The sequence below is a fragment of the Lissotriton vulgaris genome, chromosome 8 (genome assembly GCF_964263255.1).
Source record: "Lissotriton vulgaris chromosome 8, aLisVul1.2, whole genome shotgun sequence".
In the NCBI taxonomy this organism is placed as follows: domain Eukaryota; kingdom Metazoa; phylum Chordata; class Amphibia; order Caudata; family Salamandridae; genus Lissotriton; species Lissotriton vulgaris.
Genome location: NC_141696.1, coordinates 97,937,518 through 97,953,653, shown reverse-complemented (window position 1 = coordinate 97,953,653; position 16,136 = coordinate 97,937,518). Strand labels below are relative to the sequence as shown.

Sequence of the window (16,136 nt, the reverse complement as noted above, 5' to 3'; positions counted from 1 at the left end):
AAATGAAAGGACACCACACAAGGTATATATCAAATATATATGTATTTAATCTAAACACAACCCCTCTGCACTCTTTGAGGTCAGAGGTAAAAATACAATACAAGTCAGTTAATATACGAGGAGTTGCACAGTATACGTTATGCCCTAGGGGTCTCACAAACCATATACTAAGAAAGTGGTATACGAACCACGAGAATTAGAAAGCAGGCCTGGGGCCTGTGGGATCGTTGGGGCTACACTAAACAACCAAAGGTTAGGAAGTAGGAGGCCACGGGAGACTCGTGCAGAGTCTAAACACAGGCGTGGGTTCTTATTGACTTTTCATGGAGATCGTAAAAGTTACAAAGTTACAATTTAAGGACATTTCCGGATGGACTAAGATGGAACCCTTTTAAACTAGGACACTTAGAGAGTCTAGACCCACGGGAGCACCGGAGTACTCGTGTTACCTCACCCAGAAAGACGGGTGCATAGGTGTCTTTTTGTGTCTGGTTTTGTCGTCGTTTTCGATGGAGAGCTGCAAAGAAAAGCTGCAGGTGACCAGAGGAAAAGTGTCTGGGTGGATCGGAGATGTGAAGAACCTGAAAGCAGAGGAGACAGTCTGGGTCACTAGCCAGTGACCAGGTAGGTACCAGGAAGGAACCAGGCGATGTCTGGTGCTTTAAGGTGAAGAAGGTGAGTTTGTCTCTTCAGCCACGAGGTCCAGGAGGCATCGACTATTACCAGGTGCTGGATCCAGCTGTCCCACGAAGGATCTAGATGACTGCGGTGTCGGTATCCTGATTGGACCCAACAATCTTTGGCAACCGCAACCCACGCAGGATGTCGAGATTGGCTCTGTTGCAGACCAGCAAGGTCTGTGGCGGTTCTTTTCAGGGAAGCTGGAGCAAGCCTGGAGCAACCAGGAAAGTGAGTTAGTTTCAAAATGGTGTCTTCAGGGGGCTCACTAGCCAATGGGCAAGGAACCAGGAAGACGCATAGAGCTCAAATGCAAAGGCGGGGCCCACAGGACACTCGTGGAGTGTGGGGGCCTGAGCTTCGGTGCAAATGGTGCTCTGGCTGGGGCTTCTCGTACCCAATGCACAACTTACTGAGGCTTCAGTAAAGGAGTGCAGGTAGCAAAATGCAGGATGTCCAAGATGTCCAGTCCCACGTCTCTCGTGTCCGCCACGTGTGTCAGCTTTACTGTGGATGTGGGTCGGGGTCAGAAGTCTGGAAGTCCAGTTCTTGAGTCGCAGAGTCTTCGCGTTCCGACGGGAGCCTTGAAACTGCAGACCGGCGAAGTTGCTGTTGGTGCCTGTTTGTACAGGGTGGTCACTCCTTGACCACAAGGAAGATGTTTTCTGTCTTCCAGTCAGAATGGAATGTTGATGGTCCAAGATATGCCTTTCAAAGATTCGTCCAGGATAATCTAAAGTCCTGGGGACACAGCTCCTATACTTGTACTAAGAAAGGGGTCTGGATTACCTGACTAGGTCCCTCCTATGGGTGGACCTGAGAAGGGGGGTGGTTACACCTTTCCCTTTTTTCCAGTTTCACGCCAGAGCTGGGGCTGGAGTGCCCCAACAACTGGTTTGAACCGGGCTATGCATGGAACACCTTGTGTGCCCCAGGCAGTGTCTAGATGCATTCACTGAATGCAGCCCTCCCTGCCCCAATACACAAAACTCCTGTCTGGGGAGGTGCCAGCACCTCCCTGGATAGGAAACCTATTGTCCAGGCCTCCCCTGCCGAGTTTCGTCCAGCAACAGGTCAGATTTGTCTGTGGCAGCAGCATCCTTTTTGTGATGCTGAGGCTCTGTTTAACTTTAACCGGGTAAAGCAGTAACCTACATGTCTTTTCCTTCTAGAAGGGTGGAATGCTACCCCCGCCGCCAGAATTGGCGGGGAGGTAGTATTCCAAAGTGTTTGACACCTTACACGACATGTTTTGATAAAGCCAAACCAAAGTTAGCATTAACCATGAGGATTATAATGCACTTCAGAGTATATGGTATGGATATATCCTAGAACAGCTATAAGGAGATGTTTCAGAAAGCTGCAGAGGGGCTCAGCTCATGATAGGGCACCCTCTCACATAAAACCAAGCACTCTGCCTCCAGGATTGTTGAGGCCTACCATAGGAGTGGCTTATAGGTGTATGTCTATGTAAAGGTAGATATAGGTATACTATATCTAAGTAGGGGGTTATTACACCACCTTACCCAGGATGTGTGAACAGACCTGTGGTGTCAGTTTGGAAGGCAAACCAGGGGTGGCACAATACATGCTGCAGCCCTGGTAGGCCTAGGGTGCACCTATGTCTTGGGTACCTATGGTACACTATACAGGGGCTCACAAGGGTAACCCAGTAACCAATCTGGTATGTACCTCGAGTACATGGAGTCAATTTTATAGAGCAAGCAGATAGTCTGGGGGCCTGAATGGCAGGGTCCCAGGCCAACTAAGTCGAAAACCAGCAAAACACCTGGAAAAAATTGGGGTAACCATATACTCAGATTCCACCTTCCTACACCTGCCACAATTACATGCGGGTGGACCTTAGGGCAAATCACTCTGGAGACTACTTTGTCTCAGCTGTGAGCTCTGAGGAGTCAGGGCAGTTGGAGGAAGAGCTACATGTCCACATGCCCAATTTAGATGGGCAAACATGTAGTAATGTTTACTGTTCCTTACCTGATGGTAAAGAACAGTAAAATCATTATAATGCTTCCCCACCATGTGAGAAGCCTCCCATGGCGAGGGGAGAATGACCTTTTTTCTTTTTGAAAAGAACATCCAGTTTCAGGATGTTCGTTTTGAAAAGAAAAAATAATACTGTTTGCTACAGGGCTGATTTCTTCAAACAGTAAAATGCATTGACGGGACCTGCCATGACGGCAATTCCTGCTAATTCCTTTGTAAATATCCACCAACTAAGAGGTAATTTATAAATCGGGTTGGCAGAGTAGTCTCTGCCTGATGTATGTAATGCCGCCCACCAGGTCAAGGGAGAATAATCCGTCCCCCAGGAAATAAATAGCTCCTGTAGTTCTCACTTGAACATTGCAGTTTAAGTCTGTTATCTGACCCCTGTGCCACTCTCCTGCCAAATTCTACCTTAACTCCCCAGTGTTCTAGGACTTGCATTATAGAGTATAGGGGCTAGAGTCCTAGTGTTCCTAGCACATCCTCTGCCATCTTTCTCCCTAGTTGTGTTGCAAGTAAGGAACAATGCTGTATACAGACCACTCAAATAGTCTAGCCTTTCCTACAGTCCTGAGTATGTCACTCCGTCAGCTTGTGTGAGGGTTCCTTAAAGCATGAAGGAGGATATTTTTAGACCTGCAAACCACAATGGAAGCACTAAAGACTATTTGTAAAAACATAGGCCCTATAGTAAACTTTAGATAAGGACAAAAATGGTTGCCTACCCCTGTGCAGGTTAGCACTACCTAGACACGTGAGCAGGGGGTGATAATAATGTGGCAGGGTAGCATGTGAAGATTCTCAACCCTCAATGTTTCTCTTTACAGCAAGACCCATTATTAAAGATTATTGTTAAAGCTCCACTACCACTCCTGGCTGCCAAGCAGCATCAGGGAAGGGCCATTTATTTGTGTTTTAGCACATACACCAAAAAGTTCAGAAATTGCTTTCTCTATGAAGGCCTGTTTAAATGGGAGGCATATGTGCCTGCTTCAAAATATTCACTCTGATGTAGTTTAACAGCCGGCTTTATGCTCAGTATATTGAATGCAATAATGTTTATGGCTACAAATTCAGGCGATGAAAGGTTAAGTTTACCTGCTATCTTGAAGAATTCAGCTCAAGGCCAGCTATTCTAAATTGTTACACTACTTGAACAGGTGAAGCAGAGCCAGGTTTAGTGAACCGAGATGGATTTCTAAGCCCTGTGAAGCGATATATTCCTAAGCCTCCATTTCCTTAGGAATACTGAATTTCCAATTTTTATTGCACACAGTCATTCCTTGGTGTGGGTACTAATTTCACACTTAGTTCCAAGGTTTCTTCTACGGTCGATCTGTGTTATACGAGGTTAAAACATGGAGGACTTATTTATCTGAGGACTTTTTGTTTTTCTTTAGAAATCCACTTATCTTGTGCAGGTATCTCTACAACTGAAATGTTACCTGAACCTGGAGAGTTTCAATGAAGGCTCAATGTTTACAAATTGAAAGCAAACAAACCCTAGAAAGGTGTCCATTTTAAACTTTCACAGTGCAGAATCTTCTGTCCCAGAATACACTGATCATAGACCCTACTGAAAAAAGGGTGAAGGAATAGGACACATGGGCCTAGAGACAATTTAAGAACCGAACACACCACAGAAAAAAAGGGATTTACATCCACAATGGAATTACAATGGATGATTACAAATCTCACAGGTAAGGAATTGATAGGGGTGGATCTGTTTAAAAGAGCATGAATTATTAATTGTGAGCAGTCTACTCCATGAACCCTGGCCTTCATCCCTCTGGCCTTCATCCCTCCATCGTCAAAGTACACACACCTGTTTTATCCACCTGTTCGGCCTGTAATTTTAGGGGAAGGTTCAATGATAGAATGTTAGTGTGTTTGTTGATATTTTCTCCCAAACATTTGTGCACTGATTGATATCAGGAACTCCAAACACAAAATGCAGATTTTAGAAGATGCGGCCTTTCTTTCTAATTAAGGCAGTCTTCAATGTAGCATCACTGAATATACATAGTTCCACAGGACCTGGCACTGGAGGAGATTGCGATGTTTCTTGACTAATGCCATATGACCACTATAGTCCTGATTAGCTAGAATTACAACTTTGACTAATATCACTGAACCACAATTTCTTTCTATCCTAGAAACCATTTTATCTGAAGACCAAGGTAAATGGCAGGGGCTGCATTTTGCCCCAAACTTCGCAAACTTGATGAGTTTCTTCTGCAAATCATCCCAATCTGAGCCCGCTGCTAAACAATTTTCAACCTGATCATGCAACCTTTGTGCAAAAGAATAGAACATGGAGGCAAATATAGCCTATAACTTGATATCTGAGCACAACCACAAAAGGTTCAGGTAACTTTTGAAATCAAAGCTATTCAAACTTCCTTTTAAGTCCCTATAGAGAAGGACGTCACGTTTGAAGATTATCAGATATAGTTTTCACTATGTCGATGGGTTTCAATCCTTCCCTGCTCTGCCCGTCAGTAAGCTATTTTTATTTCTATCAAATGGTATAAGTATCTTGTAAGGTGACAAGTGGCACTTTATGAAACCCCTTAATAACTAAGTAACCACAAATGGATCAATGCGTAACATAATTTGATACCACATCTAATTATGGGCCGAGAATATTGACCGCTTTTTGTATTTGGAATGGCTCACAAGAGACCCAGGTACAATTTAGGGACTGGTTCAATACCCACAGCAAGGACAAAACCTTCAGGGGACAGCTTTAAAACGAATCAGTTATTGGATTTATTGGTCATACAGAACAAGTGATGGACATAAATAACCGAACGCTAATGAGATGGATCCCAATAGATTACTCCACCACAGGAGTTTTCCTACACCGGAACCAACAAGAAACACTCTTTTGGATAATTCCGAGGAATTTGTAGAAACTGTTAACTACTTTACCCATCTGGCAACTTATGTGGCAAGTCAAATGGTGTTAAAGACCCCCAAAAAAAGAAATGAAAATGTCCATGGTGTATCTAGACAATACATTTCAATGGATAGATGTGCCCAATGGCCTGATCCTGTTTGTCCCTCAGTCAGACAAGATCAAGGAAATCATTAAACAAAATTGCCACATACATAACACAATCAACAAGCAACAGAGAAGCCTTTATTCAACTTAAAAAGAGAAGAAATCTTAGAAATAAGATGGTTTAAGCATTTAAGTTTCTCAAACTTGAGCCCCACATTTTCGGATCTAATTTGTACGCTCCTTGCAATAAAGGACACCATAAATGCAGCCACATTTTGGTTTGTGGAATGTTGTACATCTCCCCCCGTTGCTCTTCAACAATATTTGTGTTCTACTCCTGTCCTCTTTCCCCTCAGATCTGCTTCCCCTCCCCTACCTCTTTCTCAAATTCTCCTACCCGGCAACTCCCTCAACCTTCCCTTCTCTCCTGCCATCTCTATTCTTGCTAATCTTTTTGCATGGTCTACTTTCTTTCCCCTGCCTTACTCTTGTACTCATCGTCCTCTTCCCATTTCTCATCCTTCTTCCTCCTCCACCTCTAATCTCTCTGCCCATGCAATTTCTGCAATCTACTCTTTGCATGGTCTTCTGCCCTTTTTGTCCCTCTCCCACTTGTTGCCCCTCCTTCCTCAACCTATCTTTTTGTTTCTTCTTCTTTCCCTATGTCTATATTCCCCTCCTACCTTCTCCCCAACTCCTCCTACTCCATGACTTATTCTCTTTGATTCTCTCTCTTCTGCTGAGATTGACTATGTTTCTCCTATTATTCTATCTGTTTGACATTTTGCTCCAGGTTGTGTTACTTGTAAGATCACCAAGTCATTAATGTTGCATGTAAAGTACTCTCATACCCCATGGCGCCTAACATTTTATAAATCTGATAAATTAACACATCAATAAATATATTCAAAACGTTATACATTGTACTTGCATAATTGTTCTTGGCATGAACAAAATGTAACAGTCTACTGATCGTTGTGATAGATTAAACAAGATATATATAATTGGGTATCACTTCCATAAATTATAAGGATATTGCAAAACACTGCGAAGTTTCTTCACTATGCAGTAGAAAGAGGCTAAAGACTGATTCTTTATAAAATGACTTGCAAGGTTCTTTTTCGTGTGTAAAGCGTATCTTATGAAATGTTGAAAACACAATCACACAATCACCACCCCCCCTAATATGTGTTTTAAAGTTTTGATAGTTTTCTTAATATTAAAGGCACCTTCTGGTTGGAGATGTGTGAAGTCAGCACAGAATCTGTATAGTGAAAATAGGAAGGCCAGTTTGCAGTAATTGACTCCCAAAACCGGATGCTGTCAATGTCTGGTAACCTGTAAATAGATTCCTACGTTATTTAGTGAACACCAACAGTCCAATAAATAAGCATTCCACCATAAACTCCTTTTTTGGCTCGGCATTACCCACTTCTTACTCATCTAATTGCAAACAAACATTAGCAAAGTCAATAGGTCCTACGTTGACTGATAGCCTTATGGCAATTCTTCTTGTTCTGTTTCATGTTTTAAAAAAAATTATACTGTGCAAGCTGCCGGGCCCTCATCCCTCTAAAGAAAAACATGGCTTAAGCCAAAATTGTTTTGGTCTCATAAAAGGCAAGAAGGAAGAGAAAGAGGAAGGCAAGAAAACAAAAAACAAGAGTAAAGAAGGAAAAAGAACAAGCATTTGCAATGCAATAGGTCTCGTATTAGGAAAGTTTGAGCTATTGGTTTTGTAAATGACAATTTTTTTTATTTGTGTTGGTTTTGAAAATAGCTAAATTAATAGCTTTGTCATTTACAATGCCAATAGTTATAACTGTCGCAAATGTGACACCTATAGCATTTGTAATGCAACATGTTTTTTATTTACCTGACTTAGATGTATTGATATTACAAATAACAATGGCTTTTAATTTTTTTAAATAATTAATACTTAATTAAAAGTGATTGTAATTTATAATGGCAATAGCTTAAACTTTTGTAAATAACTTTTGTGAAGATTATGTTCAGTGTATTTTATTGTGACGAAAATCCAAGAACATAAGTGAAATATTAACATCTTTTTGTGACATTTGTAATAAAGCTTGAAACATTGAGAGAACATATTAGAACCAGTTGAATGGTTGCACAGATTGATGGTGTGGCGACTAGGGATGCTGTGGCGGCGAGGAGTGATGCTGCCGCGAGGAATGATGCTGTGGCGTTCAGTGATGCTGTGGTGGCCCTGAGCGATGCTGTGGTGGCCCTGAGTGATTCTTTGGCGTTGAGTGGTGTTGTCGGATAGACTAGACCTAAAAATGAAAGTATCCTAATGTAATGAAACTGGTGCTCAGGTAAAGCGCTCTAATGCCTTCTGGTTTAGTTTGTGCTATATGAAATCACTAAAAAAACACAACAGTGGCTATAGCCACTGTAACATTTTTTATATCAATACTCCTACACACGAAAAAGATAGAAAAGTACATCACTCCAAGCTTGGTACAGCCTCCATTCTGCCTTTCACTCAAATCAAGCACGGAGTCACTTCTTATTACAGATTAGAACCGCCAACCATCTAAATAAAAAATGCAAGCGGGAGAGTGGAAGCAGCCGCGACGTGGGATTGGTGAGAGGCAGGAGCAAGTCAGGAGAGGGAGGAGGGGGAACTGCTTGCGAAATGAAATTTAACACGAACAGCAAGTAAGGGGTCGAAAAGGCAGAGACGTCAATCTTCTGAGGAAGCAGAAATGCATCAAATGCCGTGGGCAACACCAGCAGGGGTGAATTAGGGGGAGGAGAAGTGAGGCTGAGCGCGTGCTTGGGAAGCTTCACGCTTGAATGCCCGAGTCCGAGCGTACGCTGGGGAAGCTCCAGAAGCCTGTGGGAGGGAGGCTGGTGTGTTTGATGTGGACGTGCGTTCCGCACAAGTGCACCACATGAACTGGCCGCAATCAGCAATGGTTTCAGAGCTTGATTTGCCCTCTATACTAGTTTATTTATCCCTTACGGGATAAAATAGCCTAGACCTAAAAAGGAAAGAAAAATTAAAAAGTAAACCAGGAAGGGAAAGAAAAGGAAAGACAGGGTTGTAACGATAAAGAACGCTCATGCACTTATATTCTGAGTTAGTGTGAGTTGCTGTTTTTATTATTATTGTCTTTGAAAAAGGTCGGTTCTCCACAACTTTTTCAGACTAGTCCCAGAGTTGGTTTACTGTTATTGCAGTGTCAATTTTCATATGGGCTGTTTATTTCAGATACACTGTGGAAACTCAATACGGTTTGGTGAACATTATCTGCGCCATCTTCCCTTTTTGCCCCGATGCCACACTCTTCGTCGCACACGCCCACCGCATTAGCTGCCTTGACCAGAACCACCCTCTGCACACCCCTGACCCCCAGCACGGCTCTCCACCTACACAAGCACCCCCACGCACTGATCACTCCCGCTTTCACATGCCTTGCGCGTAAGCGGCAGTCATTTTGAGCACCATGGCCCCTCTGCCCCTCGCTGATAGCCAGCGTCTCTCTCTCTCTCTCTCTCTCTCTCTCTCTCTCTCTCTCTCTCTCTCTCTCTCAACCTCGCAGGCATCCCCCGCACGCTGGCAACCCCCTCGCTCTCCTTGGGTCATAAACCCCTCTTCAGCGCAGATCTGCCTCAGAATCCCATCCTGTTCCCAGCGCGACACCTCCCTTCATTCCTTTCATAGTCTTAGGCCCTTTGATGCAAACTCCCCTTTTTCCTGTGTGCCCGTCTGTCTTCCTTGTTCCCAAGCCATCACCTGGCCCTGCGGATACTGTTTATTACCCCGTACAGTAGGAAGCCTCCCCTCCCCATCAAAAGACCCTCGAGCCGATCAAAGCCCCCACCCTACGAGATCCGATCAAACTTCACACATTCCGTGAATCGGCGGAATGTCCTGCTGCGCGATAATCATCACCTGTTGTGACCGGGGTGGGGAATTCAACTATAAATGTATGTGGGAACGGGCCTGAAGGGGAGATTCTGAGGATGTTCTTTCACATATCAAAGTGTTGCAAGAATGTGTTACGTGCAATAAAGATCATAAACCTGAGTATAAGAGGCCAGGCCTCAGAGATGCGACTAGAGCACCTCGTGACGATACTTGCTGTCTGAATTGATGTGTTCTCCTCCGGAGAGAATAAACCCTCGTTTCCTGCCTTTCAGTCTCCAGCGCCTGCTTCTTCATTGATTAAATATTGGTGGGTCATAGAGGCGACACCGCCGGGCAACACAAAAGGGTCTTTGGTCACTGGTTGTCTACGACCCCTTTTACAACATTATGATACACAGAACGCAGACCATATACTAGAATACACCAGAAGGACAATGGTTGCATAGCTTAATAGTGAACACTTTCAAATGGACACACACTGGTATGGTGTGAAAGTAGTAGTCAAGAAAACTACCACTCCAAAACAAATGTTCAACAGCATTGGCAGGAGACAGGAACTGAAATCTGGAAAGTGCCATGTGTTCACATCTGCTAAGGAATGTCCTGCTTTCCCATCAGACTCTACAAACAAAAGCAACTCTAACGTAATAAAGAAAAAACAAACCGTGGTACTGAAGGGAAATACCTTGTATGTGGATGTTCTCCTTGTGAAAGGGCTAAATGCAGTCACTCAAAATGAACATAGTCAGGGGCTGAGGTTGGTGGACCAACTGCCCCAAAATATATGCTGTATGGGTGGTAGCAAAATGTGGATGACACAACACAACTCAATGGATGAAGAGAGAAAGCCCCTGTATGTATATTTTACATATAATGTTAGTAAAATCATAAGGTCTTGGCTAATGCCAGACTTAAAAGATACTTGGCTTCTTGTCTCTATCTTTCATCACTCCCGGAAGCACCTTCCCACACCATTCCATACAATATTTGCTCCAGGTGATGGTAGGGCATTCACCATTTCTCAAAGTGCCTAGCATCCCTACTAATGGGAACAAAACCTGTGGTGACGCAGTCACCATCATTTATTTGCACTTAATGATATCTTAATCTGTAATCCGCATGACTATTGCTTACATGTGTGCATATGTTATTTTACACATTATTACTCACAATATTTCTCTTATTAGCTGACATGCTATTTTAGATTCAGTAAACTGAATGAACCACATTTTTGATCAATTCTAGTTAGAATATGTGCGTCTTAAGTCATACTAGTAGGCCTAGGTGCCTTAGTCTTTTTTTTAACCCCTTCCATGCTCATAACGGAACGGTTCCGTCATGAGCATAAGGTGGCCTGTGCTTATGACGGAACCGTTCCGTCATGGTTCCATAGGCCCAATGGAACGTTCAGCACCGGGGGAAAATCCGTGCAGCACAGAAGGGGTTAAATAAACATCGTAGTTTTGCTTGCTGTACATAAGTTTCTTTCTGCTTGTAGCACCAGAATCACTGTATTCCTGTTAAATTGTTTTATTCTTTGTTAGCATACATCTTGAACATTGTAGGGTAGGAATGAACTAGTTTAGATGATTCTCAGCACCAGCACAGTATGAAAGGCAGAGGAGGTAGATACTCTGTGAGATATCACAAAGGCCACACTGATGGAAGTAGCTGGCATTGTGTTCTCCATGGAAAGGAGACTGAGTACAGCGAGAACACTGATTTTGATTAGTTCTTACTCTGTGGGAACCTGTAGACTGTATCTGTTTGGCTTAGTTTGAAGTTTTAACTATGCAAACTTTGTTAGTCAGAACACTTGCCCCATCCACCTTTGCAAGTAGACGTCTTTTCCTTCTCTTGAGACCAATGCTCCATATATCTCTGCCCAGAGATTTACTTTCTAGAGCAAGTGCATTTCGCCTTTTTTGATTGGAACCCTCATTTGGTTCTATTTCGGATTCTATGCCTTCTAACGCCTATTGCTTATGAATACCCCATCTTTAATTGCAACTGTAAATTATCATACAATATTTTCCATAAGAGGAACAGCATCTTCATGTATTTAACTTCTACTTTAAATACTGAACATTGTTTTGCTTTCTTGCCTTGTTGATTTACTTCTGTTCTGTAATCAGGTGATAATTGATTGAATTTACTGATTTCAGATTGTGCCTTTACTAATTTGTAATAAACCTTAATGGTACCCAAATATTCTCTTCTGTCTTTGCTGTGGGGCAAGACCTGCTTCACCGTGATTTAAATGTTGAAATTGATGATTGTAAACATCAGTTCAAGACCAAGGTCCATCCAAGTAAGTGTAGCACAGACCAGAGAATATGCCTAATTTGCACAGTACAAATACCACCCTTATCTTCCAACCACTAGCTCCTACCTCAGCACCAGCTTTATAATCCAGGTTTTCACTTCATTCCCATCAGAGCGGGCTTTAATGTTTTGTCATCAGTTCAGTGAAAAGTCAGGTTTCAAGTAAGGTGTTCTGGATATTTGCATCGGACTGACGCCATACACAGCAACAAGATAATTAGACACACGTTTTTGTACAGGGATTGCAGGTTTTCCTGTATAAGCTATACAATTATCCATCAAAAGCATAAGACTAAAACCTGGGTATTACGATCTGTCTTCCTAAAGAAGTTCTGTTATCTTTTTAGTGCAAGCTGGTTCTGGACTTACACTGAAGATGAGACCTCTAATCCTCACCTGCACTTACCTGTATGTTTTCAGCAATCTAAGAAATCCTCTGGTAAGGTGTTGTTGTTCTTTCATTTTATTCCTTCACACAGTGATTATTTGTGAATAAACTAATCATTCAAAATGTAAATCTGGCCACAATCATTCACCACATTGTCCACAAGGCAGTCCTGGTGAACTTCTCTCGCTTCCAAGTGTCCATTCTCAATCCCAGGTCCTCCTTGATCTCCCCTTCCTCAGTGTTACAAAAAAATAAGCAAAGTGCATGCTCTATAATGCTGCCCCTCATGCCTACCTCATGGACAGAGGAACCATTCAAGTTTGAAGATCCTCCTCAAAAACTCACAATAGGTCCTCAGCAGTCCACATCCATCAGGCTCACTTAAGTACGTACTGGCCTGTTAATTGTTGATCAGCCAAACACATGTAGTGCAGATGCCATCATGGACTTTTACTTAAAATTCTTTGCTTTATTTACTTCTGACTTAGTTCACAGTCCCAAGCTGGTGTTGACTTACTAATCCCGTCAGTTAGCATGATCACCAGAGCTCATGGAAAAATCCACTGGGGATGGGGTGGCCTTAATTCACCAGAAAAAAAACAAATTGGCTAAAAGGTGAACCACCGCAAGTACACTTTCTTTAAATCTCTGCTGTTTACTCGGTAACACATCTATGATGATGTAATTCATTTTAATACCATATACGATAATCAGAGCCTTCATCAGAGCTTACTGGATACCTAGCAGAACAGTTGTCATATTTCCAAAATATGTACTAAGGAGCCTTTTAATGTCAACTGGAACATCTGTTGCAGCAGAACCAATAAACAGGGTTTTTCTCTTCTAGCAGTGGGCCCATACGAGTAGCTGTTACACTCCGATTCTAAACTTCACCCACAGAGGTGATGGTCCTCCAATGGATCTTTCTTCGTCATAGTGAGGGATGAGAAATTAGGGTGTCCCACTGTCAGCAACCCAGTGAGTACCAATAATTGGCAGCCAACTCACAAATTGGAGATCAGGTTCAAATATATTACTCAAAACCATGCTATAAAAATGGAGCATTGCAACTGGAGGGCCCACCCTCCTAAATAAGTTCAGTCTGACAAGACTCATACAAACCAAGAGCTCTGCTGTGGCTACACAACAAGAACGAAAGAATATGATTTTCTGAAAATAATCTTTGACTTTCTCAATCATGTATTTAGAAATCAGATCATTGTAAGCGAAATTTCTGTAAAAAGAACATTACGTCACAAAAGACTCAGACAAATCGAAATAATTTTGTTATTGTATTAAAGATCCAAAATCAATGCTAATAAGTAATATTTTAGGAAGCTCACTCATAAATCTAACAGCTCATAGTATAAAACCACACATTTTGTCACAGTAAGTCTATTTCTAAATAAAAGAATACATAAAGAGGATGGTTTCGAATTATTAAATCCTGCCACCAACAAAGGCAGGAGGATGGTTCACAAGGGATCAAGTTCAAGTCCGCTAGGGATTGGAGCATAAATCAGGTGAGTTCAAGTCTGGTCTCTCACCAGATAGCTACAAATCATCCATTAGGCAAGTTCATCAGCAATGGGAAAAATCAAGAGGCATGGAAGAGAAAGTCCGGCAGGCAAGCTCGAGGCAAGGAAAGGAAAGTCATTGTTTATACTCCATATTGTTTATTATGACATCAGTAGTTATCATACGATGGTCTGATCATGTGACCATTCTTCCTTTGTTCAGGTACAAATTGATACTCCAGCATACTTTGCCTAGCTCATCATGAGAAACGACTGTCCATTCTGTTCGCACGGGTTTGTTGACAAAGAGCCTATTTACTTTGTTACTCTTCATGAATATAATCCAAAGATCAGGTTCCCATCAATTCACATACACAGAGAAATACTGAAAGTCGCTTAAAGAATGTTGCATGTACAGAACAAATAAAGCATCATTTGAGGCAGCGTATCAAAGGTCCATTACATCAGACTATGAAATAATGAAGCCTAAGGAAAAGTCATTCAAATGCATTTCTTATGTAAAATAAACTCCCAATTAAGTTTAAGCGTAACTAAATAAATCCAAAATATAATATATGAGCATATATGTCAGTGATCATTACATAAAAAAATCATCTTCTATTAAGGCCCACTACCACGATTTCAAAAGGTAGCCACATGTACACTATTTCTAAAAATCATTAAAATAAAATTGTTTGGTAATATGATCTTTATAATGTTAAACACTTGTACTGAAAGTTTCAGTCATATAACGTTGCGTACGTGAACTGCACCATTGTCTATTTTGTTATGGCACTTTACAATGAAGTTAATAGAAATGCTAAGTTTCATCATTAGTTTTTCATGACGATTTTGTTAAGATATAAGGTAATCGGTTAATCAAACACCTTAAATTAATTATTTTCTTAATCCTACTGTTTCTACCTATTCAAGCACACTTTGACGGTGCTGTTACACATTTCTCAGTTTTAGTGTAGTTTTTCTAGATGTGTGCAAAGCACACAATTGTGTTTTCGTTGTCAAGATTGATTAATGTGTTGTGTAAAGCATGATTAACTTTTATGCTGTATCCCATCCCTACTGACAAGTGTGGAGTGGCACATCCAATGGCCCTCAGTCATTTAAATTTTTACAAAGCATGTATGTCCCCTGCTCTGTTTTATGGCAATATTCTAAACCTAGTCATCAATGAGGCAACAATACATTGCCAATAACCCTTAGGAGTAGAGCAGTGGTAGCACTAATGTTTCCACTCAATCCAAATTTGTATGTCTACGATCGAGAAACCTTCTCAAATAATGATGGGCTCAGGCAGAGATCTGCCGAGCTCTGACTGGCTGCCAACACTTCAATCAGGAAGTGTTGGCAGCGTAAGCATCATTTACTGCGAATCCAGAACACCGCAGGCCATTAAAACGTGGTCGTTCCAACGACCGTGCTGTTACAACGCATGCCATTACTCCGCAAGTGGGAACAACAACTTGCTCTAGGGGACGGATTTAAAATCCAACACCTTCCCTACTGTTGCATGGACTGAAGTTGGAATAGTAAATTATGCTATTCAAACATCCAGTGCCTCCCTGTAACGACCGGATTCTCAGACCAAGCAGCATACCAATCGTAGCTAACCCAGTCGTCACGCAACCACACCCTTCTCAGGCCATATAACACATAATATCTAGAATACCCACCTGAGAATGGGGAAAAAGAGCTATTTACAAGCCTATATAGTCAAAGATACCACTAACATCTAAGGAATTCCAGATTACGTCCTATAGTCACCTCACTGAATAACTTACTCTTTAACATCACCCAACGATTCTTTAACGTCACCCGACTATCTGTACTTAGCCTCCTAACTACTGTATCGACACTAATAAGGATTCACCTTTAAAAGTTATCCCTCAAATGAAGTCCACACTATCCCCCCCCCTCCCCCATTATCAGTTACCTTCTCAGAAGGGAATATCCCATCCTTCTGTACGTCAGCACCTGGTTAAAAGGAAAAGTTAATTTCATTCATAAAAACAACATTCAAAGATATTCATTACTAAGATCTCTTTATTCTACAGTGAAGCACAGCAGAATGAACAAAAGAAACATAATTTAACTTAGTCACTACCTATGACCTAAAAGGGGAGCAAATAGATGATTATATATATCTACACTACACTAGCTTAGAACGCCTCACCTTAGGCGTGCGTCTTTCCATCTTGGCAGTTGAGTCGGTCCCTCTCTCGCTCTGTCTTCAATCTGTTCGGGACTCTGCACCCACGAATGCACGTCTGCACCGCTATGCCTCGTCTAGAC

General features: G+C 42.0%; 1 protein-coding gene across 1 annotated transcript in view; it reads left to right on the top strand.

The window, feature by feature from the left end:
- LOC147693517 (ecto-ADP-ribosyltransferase 5-like) overlaps positions 1-16,136 on the top strand; it is a 124,155-nt gene that overhangs the window by 22,100 nt on the left and 85,919 nt on the right. The window contains exon 2 of the mRNA XM_086933745.1: positions 12,269-12,360. Coding sequence (XP_086789871.1) covers positions 12,298-12,360 — 63 coding nt within the window. The 5' untranslated portion in view covers positions 12,269-12,297. The remainder of the gene's footprint in view (positions 1-12,268; positions 12,361-16,136) is intronic.